Below are 23217 nucleotides of genomic sequence, written 5' to 3' on the forward strand. Positions count from 1 at the left end.
AAAAGAGAAAAGAGGCTTTGAGTTCACAAATGAAGACACGACTAATTCTTGCTTTTAGGACGTGTAAGGAAAAAGTAAGCAGAGCTAACACAGAACATTCAGGTAAAAGAAAACATTAGGAAAGACACAGAAGAAAAACCACAGGATGACATATATTATGTGGCACTTAAGATCCTTGGCAAGCTAGCCCAGAGCTAGACGGACAGAGTTACCAGGAGGGAATTCGAGGAGCAGAGCTGGGGGTGAGAGCAGCAGGAAAGAACACAACTGTGGTGCCAACACTGGCGTGCAAGAACTTCAACATCCCCTACGAGCAGCCTCTGATCTCCTTCTAGCAAGGAAATGGAAGTGCCAACATAGCAGAGAATTTCCTGGGGTTTCCATCAAGCCCGTACGTGTGATGCAGTCTTTCCACTGCCTGGTCAACAAGACAAGCCCACACAGGATTTGCAGCCACTAAAAAGGTCTTAAGCACCCTCCAGGGTGATGAAAACCACCCTTCCAGGACTCCCACGAAGCTATCCAATCCTTTAAAGATCGAGCCCCTGGAGATGCACAGCTTTGAAGGTGTCTTCAGACTACAAAGCAACAATCCAAGATGGGGGAAAAAAATGCATGTATGGGAATAACAACTGAACAAGTAAACCTGAGATAAAGATCTGTGAAGTCCAACGGGAACCTCAAGATAACCCTGGCAAGATCAGCACAGTTAAAAACTGCTCATTATCTCACGAAGTGTTCCTCTCCTAGTGCTTCTGACCTAAATAATGTCCTTGCTTTTCAGGAGGTGGCCACTCTGCGGCTCCTTACTGCTCCCTCTCTCCAAGAGCACATAAGCCTTACTGTGACTGAAACCTAAACCCAGGCACTCTACTTCTTGTGCCCCAAAGGAATTGGCAAACACGCCAAAATGAAAAGGGACAAGAGGTGGGTAAACCTTGAACTGTATCAACCATGGGACTGCAAGAGATGGACATGCACTTGGTATTGTTAATCTCTGTGGTGTCCGTCAGACTCTCTTCATCCCTAGAAATGTGGGACTGCAGGAAAAAGGGAGCAGCATGAGGAGAAAATGGAGTATCTGGAGCTACACAAGTCTTGCTGGGGTGGAAGTAACATAAATCTGAGCCAGATGCAGCCTACCTTTATAAATTGTTTCTATTGGGAATTCCTGCAATTTCTCCAATCCTCCCTGAAGGTGCAACAGCCATTGAGAGATAATTTTTAATAAAATCTATTCTCCAAAGGTAGCTTGTTATGGGCATCAACCATCAGAAGAAATTGAAGCCCTGTGAGAGCTCTGGGACTAACGGGAAAGTGTCCAGGTGGTCAAAATTTTGAGCACTTCCACCTCATCATTTCCCTGGAAGGCCACTCACCAAAACAGAGGAAACTTTTCTCAGCCACACCGTTTCAGTAATCTTACCCATTCACTTTAATAAATGTGAGCCATTGCCTGCCTGTTTGTGAAAACCTCACATGGAATTAATGAAAGCAACATTTGCTGCTTGTTCGTGAATTTGATCACAGTTCTACAGTGATGATCTCATTAAACCAGCCAAATATTAAGAATTTTGGGCGGGTTTTTTTGGAAGGAAAATACAAGGAGTAACAATGATTTCTTCTTATATTCATCCTTAGCCAACATCACTGAAATAATGACAAGGAATTGTTATAAATGACTAATGAGATAGTTGGCTCTCACAACTAAAGGGTGAACATTATATGTATGTTAAGAGAAGTTTTTGTAGATGTATAGTTACATTAATGTAATATGTCCTCCACCCTCCCTCCCCTGCATCATTATCATGGGATGGCCTGGGGCTTACAGCGCTGTAATTTTTCCTTATTTAGTCCTTTTCTTGTATTTTTTGTTAAAGTTTAATAAACCTTCAGAAATTTTAAAAAGTGAGCAGTCATTTCTGACAGAAAGGCAGGAATAAAGTTATCGAGAGGCTGCAATTTTTCATCATTTGCCTCAGACCTGAATGTGCCTTCCTGCTTTTTTCATGCAAAAGCCTATAAAACTATTTCATTTAGAACAGTAGAAGAAAAATAGTGTTCTCATTTCAATATGTGTCAGCTGTTCTCACAACAGCTGTTGACAAAGTATGTGACGTTTTTATTCAGAAAGTTACTAATCTCTGTTACAGACTTCATACACCTGCACTATTCATATATGGTAGCACCTAATTCCTGGATAGAGTATAAAACTAATGCGGATTTGACCATGGCATGGAGAGATCCTGAGATGGTATCACCCTCGTCAGAACAAACTAACAAATGCACCCCAAAAAACCACAAACCAATCATTCCCCCCCCCCCAAAAAAAAAAAAAGACAAAAAAGCAACCCAAACAAAAGCCAACCAACAAAAAGACCCCCAACTAAGAAAAAAAAAAAAAAAAAAAGAAAAAAGAAACCACAAAACCCAAAAGACCCACCCAAACTAAACCTAAACCTCAACGAGAACAATTCCATCCTCGAACTCCCAAATCAGTGCTTGTGACGTCAATCCCTAGCTGAAGCATTCAGTACACACTACCCTAAACTAGGAATATGTTCCCCTGATGCTTCCATTCCAAGTATTTGTGTGTTAATTCTAAGCACAGCTTTTCAGAGCAGCTCCCGAGGCTGGTGCTTTTCCCTTTCTCATGCAACCTGTGACCTTTGCAGGTGAGAAGGGAACATCAGCCCCCTGAGGTGCTTTTCACACTTCCCTCGAGGTGAACAATGGGCGGGTGCAAACTTTACAGCAGCAGGACTAAATTTCAAAACCAGTAACGTGGGGATGAAAGATTAACAAGGAGACACTCGATAACGACTCGAAGTGCCCCAAATTCCACTGCATCTTGCTCCACCTGGCCCCTGGAAGGGTAATTGTCTCCCACTCATCCCACCTGGGCTAAAGGGTTTGGTGATGCCCGCTTTTTGTGCGTGTTCTACATAAATACATATTTATCTGTTGAAATAACTGCTTTTTTTTCCGCGGCCAAGTTGCTCTGGAGGAGGGCACAGCTTCATTCCTGCTCCAGTTATTTCCCTCCCCAGGGCTGCCATGAAAACAAATGAAATCACATGGATGATGATCTTGTCAGGTCTGGTCATTATCAGAATAAGAGATTTCAAATATAAGCTTGAAACAAGACTATCGAACTTTTATACAGTGAGCTGAAGTCGCTCACTGCAGCTTTTCTGTAACAAATCCCTTTCCTGCAAGGATTTTACAGAACTTTTCATGTTCATGAAGGACCACTGGAAAAAAGTGGTATAAATGGCAAAAATAATGAGTCAGCTGCTCAGTTTCTTTAAGATCCCTGAGACTTGCACGGCAGTTTAAAACAAGTTGCACAGGAAATTCAGTCAGCAAAATATATTTTAAAAAAAATTAAAAATTTTATTAGGACTGGATTTGCAAAGGGAAGAAATTTCCAAACAAGATGCCAACATCTATTAACCTGCTACAAAATAATTAAAAGTAATGAAATTTTGACTTCTCACTAAGTGTTAAGAAGCTTAAGATTGTATTTGGTTAATCCTTCAGTCCCACGGAGAAGCCCTCACACAGACTAGACAGCATTCTGGAGGTGGCAGTGCTGCCCCACAGCTTCTCAGCAGCATTACTCATCATGGAGCAGGAGACTGGCAGCTCCAAACAGCAGCAGCTCGCTAAAACCACCTTTTGTAATGTATATATGCACTCAAAGGTGCACACAGACCCTGTGTGCCAAAAGGCTGAGGTGATAGCTAAGGGTGTAATACCCACCTGTCTTTAAAAACAAAACTGGTGCGCCTACTGTGAGCTGCATTCTCTAGCAGAAATCTGTGTCTGAGGAGGGACTTGTGACTGCCCACTCTCAGGGAGCAGGCATGGCAGGAAAAACGAAACAAGTATTATTTCTTTTTTTAAATATATTAAAAAATTTTAAAAGCCTTTGGGCACACACCCCCAAAAATAACCCCACCACCCACAGTACTAATTTAGGTGCCAACTGTAAGGCTATATTCATCTTTGCCAATGGCTACTGTAAGGCTCAGGGTCCCTAAAGGAATTGCTGGGTGGCGAGGAGCTGCTGCAGGCTTGCCAGGGCAGATGTGTGCCAGCTGGTCCCAGTTAATGGGACACGTCCTGGTGGCTACGGCAGCCTTTGAGCAGCTCCAGCTCCTGCCACAGAGCAGGCTGGAACCAGAGTGCTCGGACAAAGAGAAGGCAGAATCATCTCCTCAGGCTGCACATGGCATGTATTGTCCAGTACAAACACACACCTTGGAGGGGATGCAGAGAAAAGGCACCGTGGCCCATTTATATTCAACAACAAATGCCATTTAATTCTCATTAAAGTGAGCACCTGCCCCTCTCACCCCCACCTCCCAGGCCCCACAGGGACAATGCTGGAGCAGATGATGAAAACACTGCATTTCACTGAGGCAAAGCTACAGCTTTTCATCTTGAATCTGAAACTTTGTTGGGAAAAGGGAAATGAACTGATGACAGTAAGATCTGGAAAATTACGGTTAAACAGGCTCTTAAAGGCAAAAGGTCAATGTGAGTGATTTTTAATATTTTCTTTCAAAATAGTGTTTATGTGGGTTTCAGGAAAGGGTAAGGTCATTTAGAAGCTTGAAAATGCTGTGTGTAAGATGTGTCATCAAGGACGATATCTGGAGTATTGAAGAACTCCATCAGACCACACACCAGACAACCAATAAAACAGTAACATCTGTAATAAGATTGAGGATTCTGCTGTTTGGAAAAACAATAAAATAGAAAAAAAAAAAAGAAGGAAGATATTTCTAAAGAAATTATATCTTTTAATGCCATATCCCATTTTACAATTTCAACTTTTTAGTTTATTTACTTTTTTGTGGTTTTAGGCAGAAATTAATGATGTCTATTTTTTTATACAAACACCATCTCTTAAAAAAAAATGAAGCTTCAGTGAGAACACAGCTATGACAGCATCAGTCATAGAATTCAGTAATGAAACTGATGCAAATACTTCAGACCAAGACTCAAACTTCCCCGAAACTCTGAAGTGTTCAGTTTCCTGGGAGTCAGTGTGGGCAATTTGGCAGCCATGCTCATGAATATATTAACTGACAAGAACCATCCTCCCCCTCCAGTTAATATATATCAGGAGGAAAACATGTAGAGAGGCTCAAATAGCTAAATATCTCCGGCTAAAAATATCAAGAACTCCCTCAGCTGGAAGTTGTTAGCAAGAGCTCTGATAAAAATAAGGAACCAGGACAGCATAAATTCTTTCCTTTCCCTGCAGAAAATAAACTACATTTGGGAGGAAAGTATTCAAAACATAATAAAAGAGGTGACTCACCCCTTTCAACATGCAGCACACAGTGCATGGAAGGAGGGGAGGGGGGCCAGGGATGCAAACCTAGTGGAGGAGTCCTGCTGGGAGAGCAGCAGTTCCCAGCTCCAGCTCTGCTCTGGAAGGACCACACCAGCTCAGTCGCACACACACCCTGCCCTGAGGGACCCCTGTGCCTCCTGAAGGGCTACAGACACAGGAAATGACCACACTGAGTGAATGGCTGCTCCTGGAGCCTTCTCCTGAGCTTAGTGGGATGCTTCTCCAGAAAGGTCCCAACACCTACAGCAGGAACTCCGAGGCTATGGACATTTTTAATTCACCTCTCAGCCAATATTTCCATAGGCTGCATTCTTTATTTCTTACATATTTCTCAAGCTCACCTTGATGCAGTCCAATGAGAAAACCCAGAACTAGCAGAGCCAGCTTGGCTTTGGTTTGCAAGCAGATACATGCATATCACCCAGTTCTTTCATTTTTGGGCAGGCAAGGTGTTAAAAAGCAAGCCCAAACCACCTACATTTAACAGCCTTCCACACTCAGAAGAAAAAAGGAGCTGAGCAAGATGGGCTTGTCTCAGCCACAGAGGAAACACAGCAAACATGGTGTCTTAGGATGACTAAACCAGAAAGTAATTTACAATAGCATCCCATTCTTTCATTTTGCATGAAGCATCCCGCATAAAGAGAAATGATCTGGCTAAAGCACATCACAAGTGCCCATCTCACTGTTTCATAATCACATAATGGACATTTGTACATCACATTGGGTTACACACCAGAGACACTCAAAAGGGAGTGGACCTTTGGACATTTTAAGAGTCATCTCCAGTGCCTCCTTCCCTGCAGTATCCCACGGCATGGTAGGATAATTCTGCACACCATCTCCATTTTTTGTAGAAATAAAAACTCAGGAAAGACTGTATCTGAACATCATTTGAATGCCCAAGAGACTGATGAAATGTACTTAATTTTACAAACTGTGTGACGGAAGTAAAAAAATATAACTCTGCCACTAGAAAATACTTAGATCCTAGCCACCTCGGAACAAGATATTCTTGGACCTTAGAATACAAATACAGTGGGCTGGAAAATGATTGTTTACCACACTTGAATCTTTGAATGTAAAGGGAAAAAACTTTTGACTCCGATGTAAGGACACCTCAACATCTTCACTGAGGACTGGTCGCAGCATAACTCATGGATTGTATCACATCCCTGAAAGAATCTTTTCTAACAGTTTGTTACAGTAATTTTTCAATTTTATGTGTTGGATGAAGACACACAGAGGTTCCAAGATGCTTATTGTGCTGAACAGTGGGTTGAGGGAAGAGGTAGGAAAGTTTGTCCTAGCAGCACATCTGAGTACCCCGGCACATTGTGTATTACCTTACAATGTTTATCTGTTACCATTACAGCCAGAAGGCTGCGGGGCAAAGAGGGTTCAAACACACTTTGATCCTTGAGACGGCCTCTGTATTGCTTCAAACAGTGGTACCCGTCCTGTCCTCCTCAAATGCTCATGTTCAGCTAAAATATCTGCCAGCTGGCTTAAGAGCACCAGTTTTCCACCCATCTGAGATCCCTCCACAACCTCCAGAACACAACTTTTCATCCTGGTTTTCATGCTGCTTTCAGAGTTCCCTCAAGCCCTGGAACCAGAATGTGAGGTTCTGTCATACACCTAGGTACAATCAAGAGAGCTGAAGGGAAAAAAAAGCCCCACAAACCAAAAAAGTGCAAACAAGAAAGAATAAACTTGTGGAGCACAGAAGCTTCTTCAGGTCACTTGACCTGTTGAAAGGTAAGAAGAAACTTCTCTTTTGGGTAAACTTGTGTCAGTTGCTGGGGGTGCTGTCCAGAAACCCGGATGGAAGCTTGATGGGGGAATTAAAAGCTTGTTCTACCAGATTAGCATTAGGGAAGTAGTGCATTCCCAGGCAGAAAAAAAGTTAAAACATATGGACTGCTTTTGCTGTTTCCAGAGGCTTTCATTCACACTGCTCCAAACAAATACTTTCCTTTAAGTAGCTGGGTTGTTGGGTAGTCCCTTTGTTGGTCCTGAAGAGAAGTAAATACAGGTGCTGAATATTGATCCTAAAGACAAGTAAATACAGGTGCTGAACATAAAATCAGCCTTGGTGAGTGTCATGGTTTAACACGGAAGTGAATTTTCTCGGGAAGTTGGTAGTCAAAGCAATCAGTGGTTGGGGTTAGATACTAGCATTTAGACTGACCACTGAAGGCATAGACACGTCTCTGAGAACACAGGGGGTTAAAAGCAGGAACTCTCAGAGGAACTTCCTCTTTAGTTCTGGTCAGTGTGGAGAGCAGACTCTCCCCTGCCCAGCCGCAGGCCGGGTGTGGGAGGGGAACCATGCGGCCCAGGCTGAGGTAGGCTGAAGGACCGAGGGACCGGAACCAGGCTGGCCCCTGTGGACAGAAGGGTGGAGGAAATCTGGGATGTCTGCGCTCCCCCGGAGTCCCTCTGGAGAGAGACAGGAGACAGCAACAGTGCCAGCAGTACACCGGCAGAGGAGGAGGAGGGAGGGGGAAGGTGTCCAGTCGTGGGAGCTGGAGGTCTGGGCAGAGATCCCGAGCTGTCCGGGGAATTTGAGACTTTTAACCCCTTCTTGGATGATGAAAGCTTTGTGAAATATTACTCCCCCTTGATCTGAAGGAGAAGAGATGGTCTGGGAGTGAGAGGTCAGAAGAAGATGGGGAAATGAATTATAGTGTGGAAAGAGATGGAGTGACCTTGGTTGGACTTTTCTTGTGTAGCCATAGACTGAACCAAATTCTCCTCCAAGAGAGACTGCATTTTTAGGGGGGTGCAGCGGTGAGCCAAGAGACCTGCTTTGGCAGCATAGAGTGACAGGGGTGGAGTGAACAGAGAAAAGTTGAAGAGGGTGTGGTGATGCCCTCTGTCTTCAGAGAAGAAGACAAGATCTCTGTTCTTGGACCGTCGGCCCCAGGGAAAGATGGGGGGACTGTGGTCCCAAAAAGAGAAATTGTTTTTTCTAGTCCTGAGCAAAACATCCTTGAAAAGAAACCCCACGAGCAGGCTGTCCATGCACGGTGGTGAGAGCACTGTGCATGGAAAGGAGAGTGTCACGCTGGCAGATTCTCTCCAGGCGGTGCCACGTGTGACATGGAAACACCAGAGGTGGCAGCTGTGTTTCCTGGGGGTCTGCGGCACAGGAGAGATTCCTCTCTTCCTTGATGGACTGAGTATTGGTTATCTGAAGGGGGGAACCTGATTAAGAGTCTGGGTTGTGCCTCACTGTAGTTTGTTAGAATTAGGGGGGAGGAGGAGGAATGTTTTAGAAGGTTTTCATCCTACATTTAGTGTGTGTGTCTAAACAAACACAGGCAACACAGTAAGAAAAACTGGTGCTGGGAGAATGCATCTCCCTTTCAGCTGCGTTAACTCTTTCAATATGGTCCTGGACTGGGAAATGAGAAACACCAAGAAAGTCATGGTCTTGTTAAAAACTGCCTGTCACAGAGCTGGACTGAAGTTTAGCTGAAATCCACAACTAAATCACAAAGGCAGGAAGAACATGAAAACATTTCCATTTTGAGGCTGCAGAATACACAGCAACTACTTTGCCAAGCTGCACTATTGGTCCCCTTAATCTCGTTTCTTGGTTCCTTTCACAACACCCTCGGAATGCCTCAGAATAAGGTGTCAGGAAGCCGGAGGCACATCTGACACTGCCACGGGTTAGGTTTCCCTACACTTCCCTCAATTAGTTTTTCACTTGTGTCCTGAATTACTGAGGATTTCCAATGTTTGTGCTGAGCATTAAGTGCCTGTGCTCGCTTCAGCCCACAACCATTTGCAGAAGGCAAAGCTCTCTGTAAAAACACACCACACCAGAGAGCCCCTCTAATTATGCCTTGCCCACTGAATGTGTACACTGTGCAAAGAGAAATTAAACAGAAGCTAATACCAAAATACTTCCACAAGCTCTGTGTTTCCCGGTGGTGGCAGCTGATCATCCCCAGTGCTGCTCTACCAGGGAGCCCCTTATGCACGACCTGCTCTCTGAAATATGGAACAGGTACTCCCACAAGCTGCTGCAGGCATGACCCTGCATTTTCAAATTCATTCATTTGGCTCACAGTCCAAGTATTGAAACCAGACTCCTTTTTTGACTTTCTGAAGTATTTTGTAAGAGTTTTATTAGATAATGATATGAGTGAAAAACTGCTCAATCCACTTACATTGTTTTACAGGAAAAATGCTTCTGATTTTATCACAAGAAAAGCTTCTATTCTTCTATTATTTTTTGCGGGTTTTTTTCCCTAAATGAGTAATCATACACAGAATTGGAGACTGACACTGGGCAACTTCAGTCTTTCTCTTTTTTTTTTTTTTCCTAGTTTGGAATTATTTACTACATACTTACAGGTCTGTTTGGGGAATACGGGTAACATTTTATAAACAACTTCTTTAATTACTGGATTTAATGGGAATACATCTGCATCCAATACTCCAGTCTGCTTTTATTTCTAATCATCTATTTAGGATAATCTGTGAAATCATTCAAAACTGTTTTTTCATTCACTTTTTCTATGTTCCCCAACTACATTGGACAAATAATTTAAGTCTTGCATCTTGAAGCACAAGAGCATTTTACTTGGGATCAGTTGTTTGTTTATTTGGGTTTTGCTACATTACAATAGCTCATATTATTTCTAAAAATATTTTGAAGTATATATAACTAGGTTTGTGGATGCATGTCTACACATAACGGTCTTGTAAAAGTACACATCTTTCCTTCATAAAGAATTAGATGTACATTTAGCAAAATCAGAAGTGACACTGGATTTGAGGAGCTGCATCAGAAGTCAGGAACACCAACGTGTTTTACCTTTCAGATCTGCTCGTCAAGCCCATTACCATCACCACAGGTACATTTTCAAACTTCCAACACTGCCCTTCATCTCCTGATCAGAAAATCTCCTTCATCTTTTCCAGCTTTGTATTTTTGTTAACCAACTGTCCTGTGTGCAAGCTCTGTGTGTTTATTTGTTGATCATATACTTCTACTCCAACCCAAAAAATCAACTTATATTTGCATTATTTTACAAGGTGCATGCAAACTCACAGAAAAAACAAATTCCTCAGGCTGGAATATGTGCCTTCTAGTTTTTTAAACATCACCTTCATGTACATGTATCCTCTCCCAATTCACATTTCAAGGAATATTAAACAATGAACAATTAAAGGAGCCAAACAGTTCAAGAGACACACAGTAGGAGTCATAACCTTGACTTCCAGGGCAGCTTCAGATTTGGCAAGGGAGCTTAATTATTCCTGGTAGACCTGATAAAATGTCAGTAACTCACCCACACACTCCAAACAACACTCAAAAAACACCTGTACCTCAACTCACAGGCTGACCCAGGCGCCATCTAAGGCTGGCCCTCATTCTTTGAGAATTAGCTGAGAGAAGAACATATATAAAATATCAGGAGAAATGGAGAAAGCAGGAGAAGCTTTGGGTTCTCAAATCCTGCTGTCGCTGCTCCAGGGATCTGATAAAGCACCACAACTTCTGAAGAGCATCAGGTGGCAGCCTCACCTTGATCCTCACGAATCTCCCAGTATTTATGACACAGTCACACCCCCCGTCAGCCACATGATCCACTCTGTCATGAGCAACATACTTATTACGGAATTACACTTCCATTTCTGCAGTATCTTACTCAGAAAGCACAATCCCTTCCCAGGAAAGGAACACAGGCTACTACAATTTGCCACTGATGTTGCTGTAATTTTTTCCTAACCTCTAAAACAGGTTTTTCAAGACTAAAACCCAGCACTTTTTTTATAAGCATTAGGCTGTTTATCACAGAAAACATAGACAGTATTTTACTTTCTTCTACTATCTGTACAAATGCTTAATTCCAGCAATGGAATTAAAAAAGCTAATTCTTATTAAATTTCCAAATTCATATCAATATAAAAATGCACCTGGTAGTGAAAAGGCATTATCAATAGCAATATAAAATTAAAATTGCTTGCATTGGAATTTACATATAGTGGTAACTCCTTGGTACTGATTACTTATTGCTTCTGTATTTTCAAAACACCACCTTCTTCCTATAAAAATTACAGGGTACTGGTTTGGTTTGAAGGTGAAATCTCTCCCAAGACTCTGAGGCATTGGAAATAAAAATAGTAATAAGGTAACGCACAGGACATCATGTAATCAGTAACTTCTTACATTTCTTTCAAGTACAGTAGTCTATTTAGGAATAGGAGAAAGGAAGAAAAGAAAAAGTGAAGCTTAAGTAGGAAGTTAGGAATTCACTGGCAATGTAGGCCTGATAAATCCCATGAAGAGTTTGGGGTTAACATCAAGGGTTGTACTTCAACCAGAGGCACGCAAACTCTAAAAGACACCAAGACGTAAGATTTAAAGCCTAGCAAGGATGGGATAAAACAGCCCATGAATTCAACGCATAGAGGAGCTAAACAACCCTCACTATCCACAACCACAGCTGAAAAACCATACCTGCCATCAGAAATGTGATTTCTGAAATCTGAATTTCCTCAAATTATAATTTTCAATTGATACTTGCACAGGAAACAAGGTGGGACAAAAGAAGTGTGGTGTCACAGTGTTCTTTCACAGGTGGCTCCACCCTAACAATAAACCCTCAAAAACTCTGGTACTCTTGCCCGAAGAATAACTGAGAGACCTTTGGAAAGCTTAGAGAAAAAAAACGGGCAAAATAAATTATATTAATTTAAATTTTTGTCCTTTTATCACATACTAGGCTGGCTTTCCTAGAGAGAAGATGTGTATGTCAAAGCTATGTATGTGTGCAGCTGGGGCTTCTCCACAAGAGGCTTGGGTCACTCTGGGCACAGGGAATAGAGGGCCAAAGGGTCGGGAAAGGAAGGGCTTTATGGATAGAAACACCTCCAGAACAGAAAGGCCAGCATTATCTGTCGAGAAAAAGAAATGTCAGCTCAGTTTACTTCACCTGGGAGAGTGGGCGGTGGGCAAGGAGGAACAGGTGGAAAGGTTAAAATACTAACTTTTGACTCTTAACCCATCATATGACACCTGCATCAGCAAACATCTTCATGAAATGAAAAATCAGGGTTAAATCACATAGAATAAATTATGGAAGAGTCACTAACATCATGTTTCTACAGAAGAGAGCACGTTTCAGCACAGCTCTTCCTACCCTAAGCCAACTCCACTAGAAGACTTTCATTAATGAGCGCTATGTAGAAATACAGAAGTGTACATGACAAATCAGGAAAAATTACAAGCCCCTTTGGGGACAGGAAGAGAATAAGGAAAGTTAATAACAGAAAATTCAATACAGGCAAATGTGGAGTACCATGCTCAGGACTAAGAAATCAAATACACAAATATGAAATGGGGAATAATTGGCAAGGCAGCTATGTTCCAAAAAGAACCTGGAGGGTGTGTGACTGCAAAAATGGATTATTTAAAAAACAAAATAAAACAACCCCCCCATTCAAACAAACAACTCCCCCAACAATAACAGCAATAAACATGCAAGTGTTCCAGGGAGTATTAACAGCATTGTTTTATCTATATTAGTCAAATGAAAGGTAATTATTCCATTCTGCTCTGGATATGCTACTAACAATATGGAGAAAAAACAAACAGTCCAGAAGCAAGAACCACAGAAGGTGTGAAAGGGGAAAAAAATAACCCACCACAGAAATGTTCAGTTTATTTTTATATCTGATGGAAAGTGAAAAGCTAGGATTCTATGGTCCTGACTACTGCCGTATTTCCGTTTCTTAAAAAGGGGCATTTTATGTTCTCACCTGTTCCCTTCCTGGAACTGTAAGTGAGAAATACCTCAAAGACTAGAGAAGCATGGACAGAGGTCATCGAGATTTCTGGATTAACGCGTTTGTTGATATCCGAGGATGATTTTCTCCCAGGAGCTGAAACAATACCTGCCCACTGCCTGAACAACCTGGTGATAGGGGTCAGTGGCTCCAGTGTGCAGAAGAAACCCCTCAGCTGTGACTCAGCCTGGACCAGCACTGCTTCCTGGAATGTTTGTGCACCAAAGAAAGAAGGAAACAAGTGGTCCTAACCCCAAGCAACACAGCTGGAAGGCTCTGCAGACACAGCTCCTCAACACTGATGGAGAAAAAAAGTCATCTGGTTTTGCCCAAAGGAGCCTTACCAGAAAATTCTTTAAAATAAGGTGTTTTGAGCCATTGCTCATTGCCTGCAGAGCACCACACAAGCTGTGCAGGGCAGTGACCCCTCCATTAAGTGGCTCTGCTCAATCAGCCACCCCAAACCACAGAATCACGCGTTTGTGAGTCTCCCTCCCTAAGCACAGCAGCCTGGAGAGGCCCTGCTGCAGGTGAGTGTGCAACTCTCCAGCCTGGATCATTTCCAGTGCATTTCCCAGTTTGAAGTGTATCCACAAGAGAGAGCGCCGTTTCACAAAAACACTACATTTCTACAAGTTCCTTTGGCATGTCATCCTGTGGCAACAGAGACAGTAGAAGCTGTCTATATGCATTTCTGGTTTATGTGACACTCCAAGAAAGAAAAATAAAAAATAAAATTCAGGGCTATGTAGCTCAAATGGGGCACCCAATAACCAATAAACATTTTTGTGTTTTGCTTTTCTGCATCTTAGTGCCACTTCCAAACTGGCTGTCGGTCAGGAGTGGCTTGATGCCTATTTTTAGAGGTGAAGCTCAGACACTGTGGAGCTGGGCACCAAAGAAACAACACAATCTTCCTGTAGGAACAGCCGTATTATGAAACAGCAAGGCAGCCATAAGGCACAAACCGCAAGACAGCAAAATAGCAAATTATCAAATAGCTGCTCATTACCAAAACAATGCTCTTCCCTGCACAACAAAAACCCCAGAGCTTTTTCTTTTTTTTAACAGAGGAGAAAAAAAAAAAAGTCAGTGAATGCAAATGAGGGCAAAGTGAGAAATATGCTCCGTGTATATCTGCATTTTCCAAGTTAGGAGCACATTTTTGGGAATGCAAGTACAGCGCCCAGACACTGCAGAGACACACTGTTCCAGCTGCTTTTCTGAACGGCAAATCCTACCCTCCCCTCCTGGGGCTGTGACATCCCTGAGACACAGCTCCAGGACTGCCACACACCCCTTGGTCAGCTGCCATCTCATAGGTGTGGGTCAGTTTTACCTTGGAGACCTTGGAGACAACAAATATTGCAGCCTGCTCTCACAAGTCCTTCCTGGCAGCAAAGGAATGGTCATTTCCCAGCACCTGGAGGGACAGAATGTTCCTCCTAACTCAACAAAAGCCTCCCACTTCCTGACCTGGCTCTGCTCCCTCTTGCCAGGTCCGGGTCCCTGGTCCAGATGCTGCAGCCTCCTCCCCGATCCCTGATCCCGGAGCCCCGATCCCAGGGCCAGCTCTCCTGCTGTCTCCCCTCTCCAGACTGACCATTTCCACCATTTCCTCTATGCTCCCTGTTATCCCTGCGTCCTGGCACCTCACAGCTGCAGCCTCCAGCTGCTCACATCTCCACTCTCCTGCCCACTCAGCCCCAATTTTCCTCCCCTCTGATCCCAGGATCTGCTGCCTCCCAGCGAAGATGAAATATTCAGCGATTACAGTCAGTAAGCCCTAAGCATATGCAAATGGATCTTTTTGAGAAGGCTTGTATCCTGGCTAAATTCAGATGCTTTGTCATGCAAATGGAAGAAAGACACATCTCTGGAATCAAATCCCTCATCCTTTTTCAACCAGATTTCAAGTGTTTGGAAGGAGAGGGGTATCACTGGTCTTCCACGGTAAAAGTTTAGAAAACTTTCAAAACATTGGAAAACACCTATTGTCTTTGCCCAATTTTCAAAATGGGCCGCATTTCAACTGAACTTTTACACACAACAGAAGTTAAATGAATCGGCACAAGGCTTAAATATTGCATCGCAACATTTCCACCCAAACACTGTAAGTTTGGCAAAGTTACAGGAATCTTGGCTGCTTTATTACTTGTGACAGTATCATATGCCTGTAATTTAAGTGGAATGATTTTCTTCTGTGTACCTGTTTAATCTGAATGGCAGCACATCCATTACCCGAAGCATTTTCATGTGCTCCCAAGACACCTGTGCAGAGTAAATGAGCACCTGAAGCACATGGCCAATAATAAATACTGATAAATAGCTACTATTTCCAGAGCCCTCCCTTCTACACAGTTTATTAAAATGTATATGCTTCTAAAATGCCTGATGTTCAGAGACTCCTTGAGCAGCAGAATTGCAACTTTTACATGTTAGACCTGATGGATACATATCAAACCCAAACTTTTTATAAAAGAGGCAGGATTAAACTACCAGATTTGTCTTCAGAAAGGGGGAAGGGGTGAGAATTAATGCATCTTTTACCACCAAAAACTTAAAAATCCAGCCGGCCACTTCCCAGGGATGAGTAGCAAATTCATCACTGAAGCCAGTTAATTTTTATCTGAATCTTATTTTTACATGGCAAACCTTGCAGTCAAAAAGGTGACTTAACTATGTAAACTCGTGCAATGCAGTCTTTTTTTTAAATCTGAAGGGAAAAAAAAAATGAAATAAGACACCCAAGGAACTCCGCTCATACAAAGGACCTGTACATACAAACAGACACCCTCTCAAAACGGACCTGAAGAGATGCTGTATTTTGATAAAGCGTCCATTTATAACAAATTAAGTCGCAGTCTCCAGTCATCCAGTTAGTTTTTAACTAAAATCTGGGTGTCTGCCAAGCCCAAAGAAGATTAAGGGCTTCTTGGGAAGAGGACTAGTTTGGAAGACCGCTGGAATACGAAGAAAACGGAACTCAAAACATATATTCCCACCAGAATTTAGTTTTCCTTGTATGTTTGTTAGAACTGCTTTTCTACATATATATTTTTAACTTGAAGTATTATTTATATATAAACAGATAGATAAATTTGCAGATGGAACTTGTGTGGTCTGGTCCTTTTTTTCCTCAAAGATTAAAAGTTTAGAGTGTTCCACCATTCTGTGAAGTGTTGGCAGGTCCAAGCCTCTAATCTGAAACAGCCCTATTTTAAGGAATAAGGGGGTGAAAAAATGAAGAAATATTGTTCACAGTTGCTGTGAAGAGGTAACAATAGAGGTTGTGAGGATACTTTTTTGTCTTTTTTTCCTTTGACAATGCAGTCGGGTGTTGAAGAGCTACTGTTTAACACAATTTTTCCATCCTTGAGCAAGGGGACGGACACGGCCCAGAATGAAGGCAGAGCTGTTCCACAGAGAGAGGAAGGGGCGCAAAGACTCTTGTGATTTTTGTCTCTTCACCGTCCTCAAGCCTCACAGGTATCGTGTGCCCCCACCTGAAGTGTTTTACCCAGCTGGCACAAAATTGGGCACTGCTGCCCCCAGATTCATCCACCCACACTTCCCGTGCGTGGTGAAGCTAAAGAACACGGGCGGTTTGTACCCAGAGGTCAAGCAGAAGGGACAAAGAGAGGGACCATAAAACAAATCCCATCTTGGAACTGAAAATTTGCCAAGGGCTATTACAAATGGCTGGCAAAACTTGTTCGTTTTTATAGTAATTACATAACCTCAAAGGACACAAATACTGAATGCAGCACACAGCAAGACACCGTCCTACAAGACACACTTGGCACCGGGTTGTTCCGTAAAATATATCACAACAAATATCACAAACAGCAGCTGAACAACACACATCTTTTCCACACTTGGTAAATAAGCTTTTCACACCCTGGTCCTCTCACTGGCACACATCCTCATGGGGAACAGACAGGGTCCACATAAGCAGGCCATTAAAAACTGAGGGAGTGTAATATTTTAAAAAATTTATTTCCTCAATTATTACAAGTGTGTTTTGGAGATTGGTTAATGTCTACATATTTTAGGCACTTAAAATCTTGAGACACACCAGTGTTCAGCTGAACAGTCTGTTCTAAAAACTTTGATATTAAACATAATTACAATCCCACTCTTCTTGATTAAATAAGTACTTATTGTATCAGTCAAACATATGTATTTTTCCTCTGTGGTTTCCAAATGAACACAATCTCATGCCGAAGTCAGAGCTCTATTTTTGTAGTGATGTTTAATTGGACAGCCACTTCTTTTTGAGCGGAATGAAAACTCATGCGTTACCTTTGGACAAGCATTTCATGGCCGTAAAACAATGCCCTAAGAGGGGAAAAAAATGCAATCACAGTTTTTTGGAAGTCAGAAAGAGAGCATATGAAAATGGCAAGGATGTGATCTGATCAGAAGGAAGAAAGTTTAACAGGTGAAACACCAAAAAAATCTAGAATGTAGACTATACATAACGGTATTCCACATCATAAAGCAAGTCTCAAAGCTTTTTTATCTTTTTTTTTTTTCCCAATGGATGAAGGAAGACAGGGGTAGAAAAAGGATGCTTCTAACTCCCAGCTGAGTTAATTTGTAAGGAGATGCAACCATGCAGTTTCTGACCTGTCAGGTCCACGATCTAAAAACAAACCATTTCGGTGTTTTGTGTAAAATAATCTACACGTGAGGAGCCCACATTTCCAGCTGTTAGCTCTGAGTGGGATACAACGTGTATTTAAATCGAACAGCACCATCTAGCAGGTCCTCACAACTTTACTTAGGAGGGCAGTTGCTACTTGACAACACGTCAGTTTAGCAGGCTTGCCCTGAAAATTATTACTTATTTTCAGACCAAACGAAATATTATGTGCTTTACAGCACCAAGAAGCCGAAGAAAAATCAGCTACAATGAAAGAGTACGATTGAAAACTGTTTAAAGTTTCAGCCCCACGACCAGAGCACTTGTGCGTGTGGCTAGCACTGAGTAGCTTTTGCAAAACAGAATTAAAACAACATGATCCTCATCCGATCCAATGCACAGCAGCCCTATGGATTTGTTTTCAGTCCCACTGTGAGATCCCACTGCGCCCTTCAGTGATTTACCGAGTGTATTGACAAACACCAGCAGCCATGTACCGCGAGGAAATGGTTTAATTCCCTAATTTTGCTAAGACAAAATAAACAGTGCTTCCACGAGCCGGTTAAGCAATTATTTTTAAAATTATCCCTCCGCTGGAACTAAGAAGTGCCACTAGTTGATCAGATTTCAGAGTCAAAGTTGTGTCTCCCGCTCCATCTCAGCAATTAAAGCTCCCCGACAGTGCTGCCTCTGTCTCCCTCCACTTTCCCGTGGCAAAGTTAGGTGTGAAATTGTCAAACGCCTCAAATTCCCCTTCTCCCGTAGAAACAGAGATGCCTGGCCTGCTGCTGTTGCAGGAACCGTGCATGCCAGCCTCTAAAGTCTTAAAAAAAAAAAAAAAAAAAAAAAAAAAAAAAAAAAACCAAAACAACAACCAAACAAATTCAAAATTAAAAATACAGGAAAAGCGAAAAGAACTAACGCAATATCAACAAAAAAAAAAAAAAAAAGAAAAAAGGCAAAAAAGGAAATAATACCATCAAACACAGAATTACCAAACTCACACACACAAAAAAAAAAAAAAAAAAAAAAGAGAAAAGAGGCAAAAAAGGAAATAATACCATCAAACACAGAATTACCAAACTCACACACACACACAAAAAAAAAAAAAAAAAGAGAAAAGAGGCAAAAAAGGAAATAATACCATCAAACACAGAATTACCAAACTCACACACACACACAAAAAAAAAAAAAAATTAAAAAAAAAAAAAAGAAAGAAAAGAGGCAAGGAACAACAACAAAAAAACTTTTAGGTGAAGGTTCAAGACAAACTGCCTGAAGGGAAACTCCTGGGCCGTGCCCGGAGCGCAGCTGCCGGCGCCGAGCCCGCTCGGGAGCGATGCGATTTTTGGGACGGAGGGGCGCGGGTCTCCGGACCGGGGTCTCCGCCCCCGGCCCCCTCAGCAGCCTTCCTCCTCCTCCTCCTCCTCCTCCTCCTCCTCGGGGCTTTCCTCCCCTCGCCCTCCGTGCCTCGGCGGCCGCTACAGGACAGCTTGCATTCCCGAAAAACCCGTGTATTGCCCCGTTCTCCCGGCGGAGCCAGCGCTGCGGGCACCCCAGCCCCCCGCGGCACAGCGGCGGAGCGCGGCTCGGTCGGAAATAAAGAAATAAAGAAATAAACAGCAGGACGCGGCGCGAGTTCGTGCCGGCGCTGGGAGCCGGGCGGGGGCTGCCCCTGGCGGCTCCGAGCGCGGGGCCGCCGCCGAAGTTGTGAGGCGGAGGGAGCCGGGCGCGACCCGCGACCCCCGCCCGGGCTCTTTGTTACCGGGGCGAGCCCGCCTGCCCGCTCCCTCCGCCGCGAACTTTGTGAGGGGCGGGGGGGCGATGAGCACTCACTTCTCGCGGGCCTGGCTGTCGGACGGGACGCTGCTGTTGCTCTTGCCTTTGCCGTACATGCCTGCGGAGAAGCTCCCGACTGTCACGCACCTGTCAACCCATCGCCGCCTCCCCGGGACCGGCCCCGTCGCCACGGTGACGGGCGCCACACGCGCCCGCCATTGGCCGGGCCCGCCTCCCGCGCCGCTGATGGACGGGGCGCGCATCCGGCCCCGCCCACCCCCCGCGCGCGCCGCTCCCGCCCCGCGCCGGGGGGAATTAGAAACCGTTCGAGGAGGATTTTTAAACAACCGGCTGTTCCCGGCGCCCGCCGCGCCCCCCGCCGCCGCGCCGCCGAGCGGGGAGCGCGCGCCGGAGAGACGCAAACTGCGGGGCGGACTCGCGGCCGGCCCGGATTGCGATCCGCGCCGCGTCCCACGCGCCCCCCCACAAAAGCGCACCCCGAGGGTCTCTCCGCACCCCTCACCCTCTGGGGGAACAGACACCCCAGCCACGGGGGACAGAGAGCCGGGAGAGGGCTGGAGGTGGGGAGGAAACATTTCCTGAACTGAAGCAGCGTAGCTTAAAAATAATATTAAAAAATAATATTAAAAAAAATAATAAAAACCACCCACGGTTTGAGGAAAATTCAAGGAAATGCTTTGATTTTTTTTTTTTTTTAAGTTACATGGCAATAATTGCGTGCTCCGCAGAGACGGGAGAGAGAGAGAGGGAGAGAGCGAGAGCAGCCACTGGGGCCATTTGTTACTTGATTTCTCTTTTTTTTTTAAGTACCCGAAGGTCTGGAATTTTTTCCGCTCTTCCTCCTCAACCACAGTCCCAAATTTTGCAGATATTGATGCCTGCTTATGTTTAAACTGCGGCTAACCTAAACCCACTCCCGTGTGTGACCCTAGGGAGGGGGGCTCTCTTTTAGTATTTCGATGTTTCAAGTGTGTAATGCCAAACTCTTTTTTTGTTGTTGTTGTTTCCTTTTGGACAAACGCACCCAACATTCACCTCCCAGTCGTGTTGGCAGGCAAATGTCAGGAACAACCAGGACCACGGAAAACCCGACCAAAAATTCAAAATTCGAGCAGGGAAGTTGTGCCAGACGTAGACCACCAGCATCTGTTTATCATTGCTGGAGCTGCAAGGGGAAAAAACATCCTCTGGATGCTGAGCTGCCGGAGCGGAGGGAATGGTTGGTGAGGTGAAACTGGGGAGGGGGGGATTAGGAGAGTATTAATGAGCGGCTGGAACAAATTAGCGAGGGAGTAGCAGAGACAACAGGAAGGAGTGCGAGAGGCTGGGGAATCCGAGGTGCTTGTGGCAGTTCCCTGCCCGGCGTGGGATGTGCGTGCTCTTGGAACCCACCCCGACAATTCATCAGATTGAAACACACGGCAACAAAAGCCATTTTGTGCCAAAGTTGGTTGTCTTGGGCTTTCACCCCATGACATGATTTTTTAAAAATATTTTTATTAACAGCATGAGAGTGTGGTTGGAGTGGATCTAAGGAGAGAAGCAAATTAGGCTGACATCATTCACCCTGGTTGGGACCGAGGCTCCTGCTCCCGAGTTACACCCAGGAAAGCAGAGGAAGCGGGTTATGGTGTGAGGAGAAAGTGGGAAAGGAGAAAAAGAGGGAGGAAGGAGTGAGTGGAAGGGAAGGAGAAGCCGGCAGAGGAAACGAAGGACGAGGAAGCGAAGGATGCGAAAACGGGGGAGCAAAGTAAAAGCACGGTGCGCAGTGAATTTTAGGGGGAATGAGCAGGGAGACAGCCTGAGAAGTTACTGCAGGGTGAGCCAAAGGGAGGCGTTTATCCCGCTCTGGGGCAGAGGAATTGTCACAAGTGCCGTGCCCCGGCGCTGAGGTGGCGGCCGGGCGCGGCTGGTGGCCCTCGGGGCAAGCAGGACACGGCTCAGAGACGGGCAGGGAGAGAGGGAACCAGGGCAGAGAACAAAGAAGCACTTGGGCTGTGGGTACGATTTAAAAGAAGGCGGCTGAGGAAAGGAAAGGAGGGAGCGTGGACATCCTTGGTCAAGCCTCAGCGGTAGCTGGAACTTTGGTACAGATCGCCCGGAGCAGAACTTGGATCCCAGTGTTTCCTCGCCCTTGGGAAGGGCGGGATCACCCATCAGGAGGGATGAGTAGCTCCTCTCCAAGGCTCCCCTCTGCCCCCCGTCAGCCGTGGTATCAGCAGGGCTTTCACACGAAACTGATAACGGTGGCGAAATCCTTCCTCCAGAAGCTCTCGTTTTGTTTGCCTCAATGGTTTTGTTGATTTGTTTGTGGTTTAAGGGTGGGGGATATTTCGGGAAGGCGGCTGCGTCAATGTTGTGTCAGCCCTGCGAGGGGAGAATTCTTCTTCTTGAAAAGGACAATGTTGAGGTGTTTCCTAAAAATGCGATGGCGAGATAGCTGCAACGTCCTTTGGATATGCATCCCAGGACGGGACGTTCGCAGCTGAAAATGCTTTGTTTCCCGTTTTCCATGTGGTTTATTTGCATCCCCGTGGTTTGTTTTGGCCTGAAGGGCCGCCAATGGGTTGTGCGGCTCGCAGATCAAACTGTGATTTTGGGGCAGAGCGGGATGAGCTTCGGGAGGGAGGGAATGAGCCCTGGGACCGGAGCAGGCCTGGCGCCGCGAATGTGAAACGTTGGATGTTAAAAATTCTCTTCACAGGTCTGCCTCCCAAGCTACCTAATATTAACATTCAGGTGATGACTTGGTAATTTTGCTTAGAGATCCTTCAGCGGAGAGCGCAGGAAAGGCGCTCACCCTCGTTTGTGGTGGGTGTGAAAAGCGGGGCGCAGGGCCGGGGTGATGCTCCGGAGGAGGATCGCGGCCCCGGGGTGCGATCCACCAGCGCCGGACAGCAATAAGTACAGATAACTGGGGTGAAAATAAGGCAGTTAATTAAAATAAGCACCGACAGAACCTCCCCACCAGCGTGGGGACAAAAGTTCGCTCAAGCAGGCAGGAAAATGACCACGGAAACCCAGCCGAGCGGTGTTCCCCAGTGCCGTGTGTCGGGAATTCTCCCTCGGGGCAGAGTGGCCGCGCACCCCTGCCCTCGCTCCGGTCACTCCCAGCACAAACGCCGCTCTCAGCAGGAGCAGTTGGATCTCATGAGGCCAGCGCTGTAATTAATGAGATTTGAGGCGCGAGCGCTGAGACAAAATTCGAGTTTCCAGTGTCAGGAATGAAGATCCAGCCTTTGTTACAGAAGGGGATGAGGGGTGGCAGTACTTTAAAGCTTCTCAGGCCGACACTGGAAAGGAATTCACAATGTATTTTTAGAGTGTTATAAAAATCTCTTACATAATGCTGATTAATTCTTCGGTTTTAGGGAAGAGCACTGGGCTTTGTGTATAAGAGTGTTGACCAACTAAGCCACTGAAAAGGGCTGGTTTGGGCTGGATTTTTTCTTCCCCTTTAACTTTTTCTTGGATACAGAAAGCTGCAATTATTCAATTATTACAGGATTTTGCTTTTTGTTTGGGCGTATTATGAATATTATTCTGGAAACTGCGCCTTATTCTTGGAAGTCTTTATCATTTT

General features: G+C 44.6%; 1 protein-coding gene across 4 annotated transcripts in view; it reads right to left on the bottom strand.

The window, feature by feature from the left end:
• SSBP2 (single stranded DNA binding protein 2) overlaps positions 1–19862 on the bottom strand; it is a 128816-nt gene extending 108954 nt beyond the window's left edge. For 2 of the 4 annotated variants that reach the window (XM_021551804.3, XM_021551803.3), the window contains exon 1: positions 19671–19862. In XM_021551804.3, the coding sequence (XP_021407479.1) occupies positions 19671–19729 (59 nt within the window). In that variant the 5' untranslated portion in view covers positions 19730–19862. The remainder of the gene's footprint in view (positions 1–19670) is intronic. The other 2 variants (XM_021551806.3, XM_021551805.3) reach the window with 1 other exon arrangement.
• Positions 19863–23217: the final 3355 nt, after the last annotated feature.

This window comes from Lonchura striata, chromosome Z (genome assembly GCF_046129695.1).
Source record: "Lonchura striata isolate bLonStr1 chromosome Z, bLonStr1.mat, whole genome shotgun sequence".
NCBI lineage: Eukaryota > Metazoa > Chordata > Aves > Passeriformes > Estrildidae > Lonchura > Lonchura striata.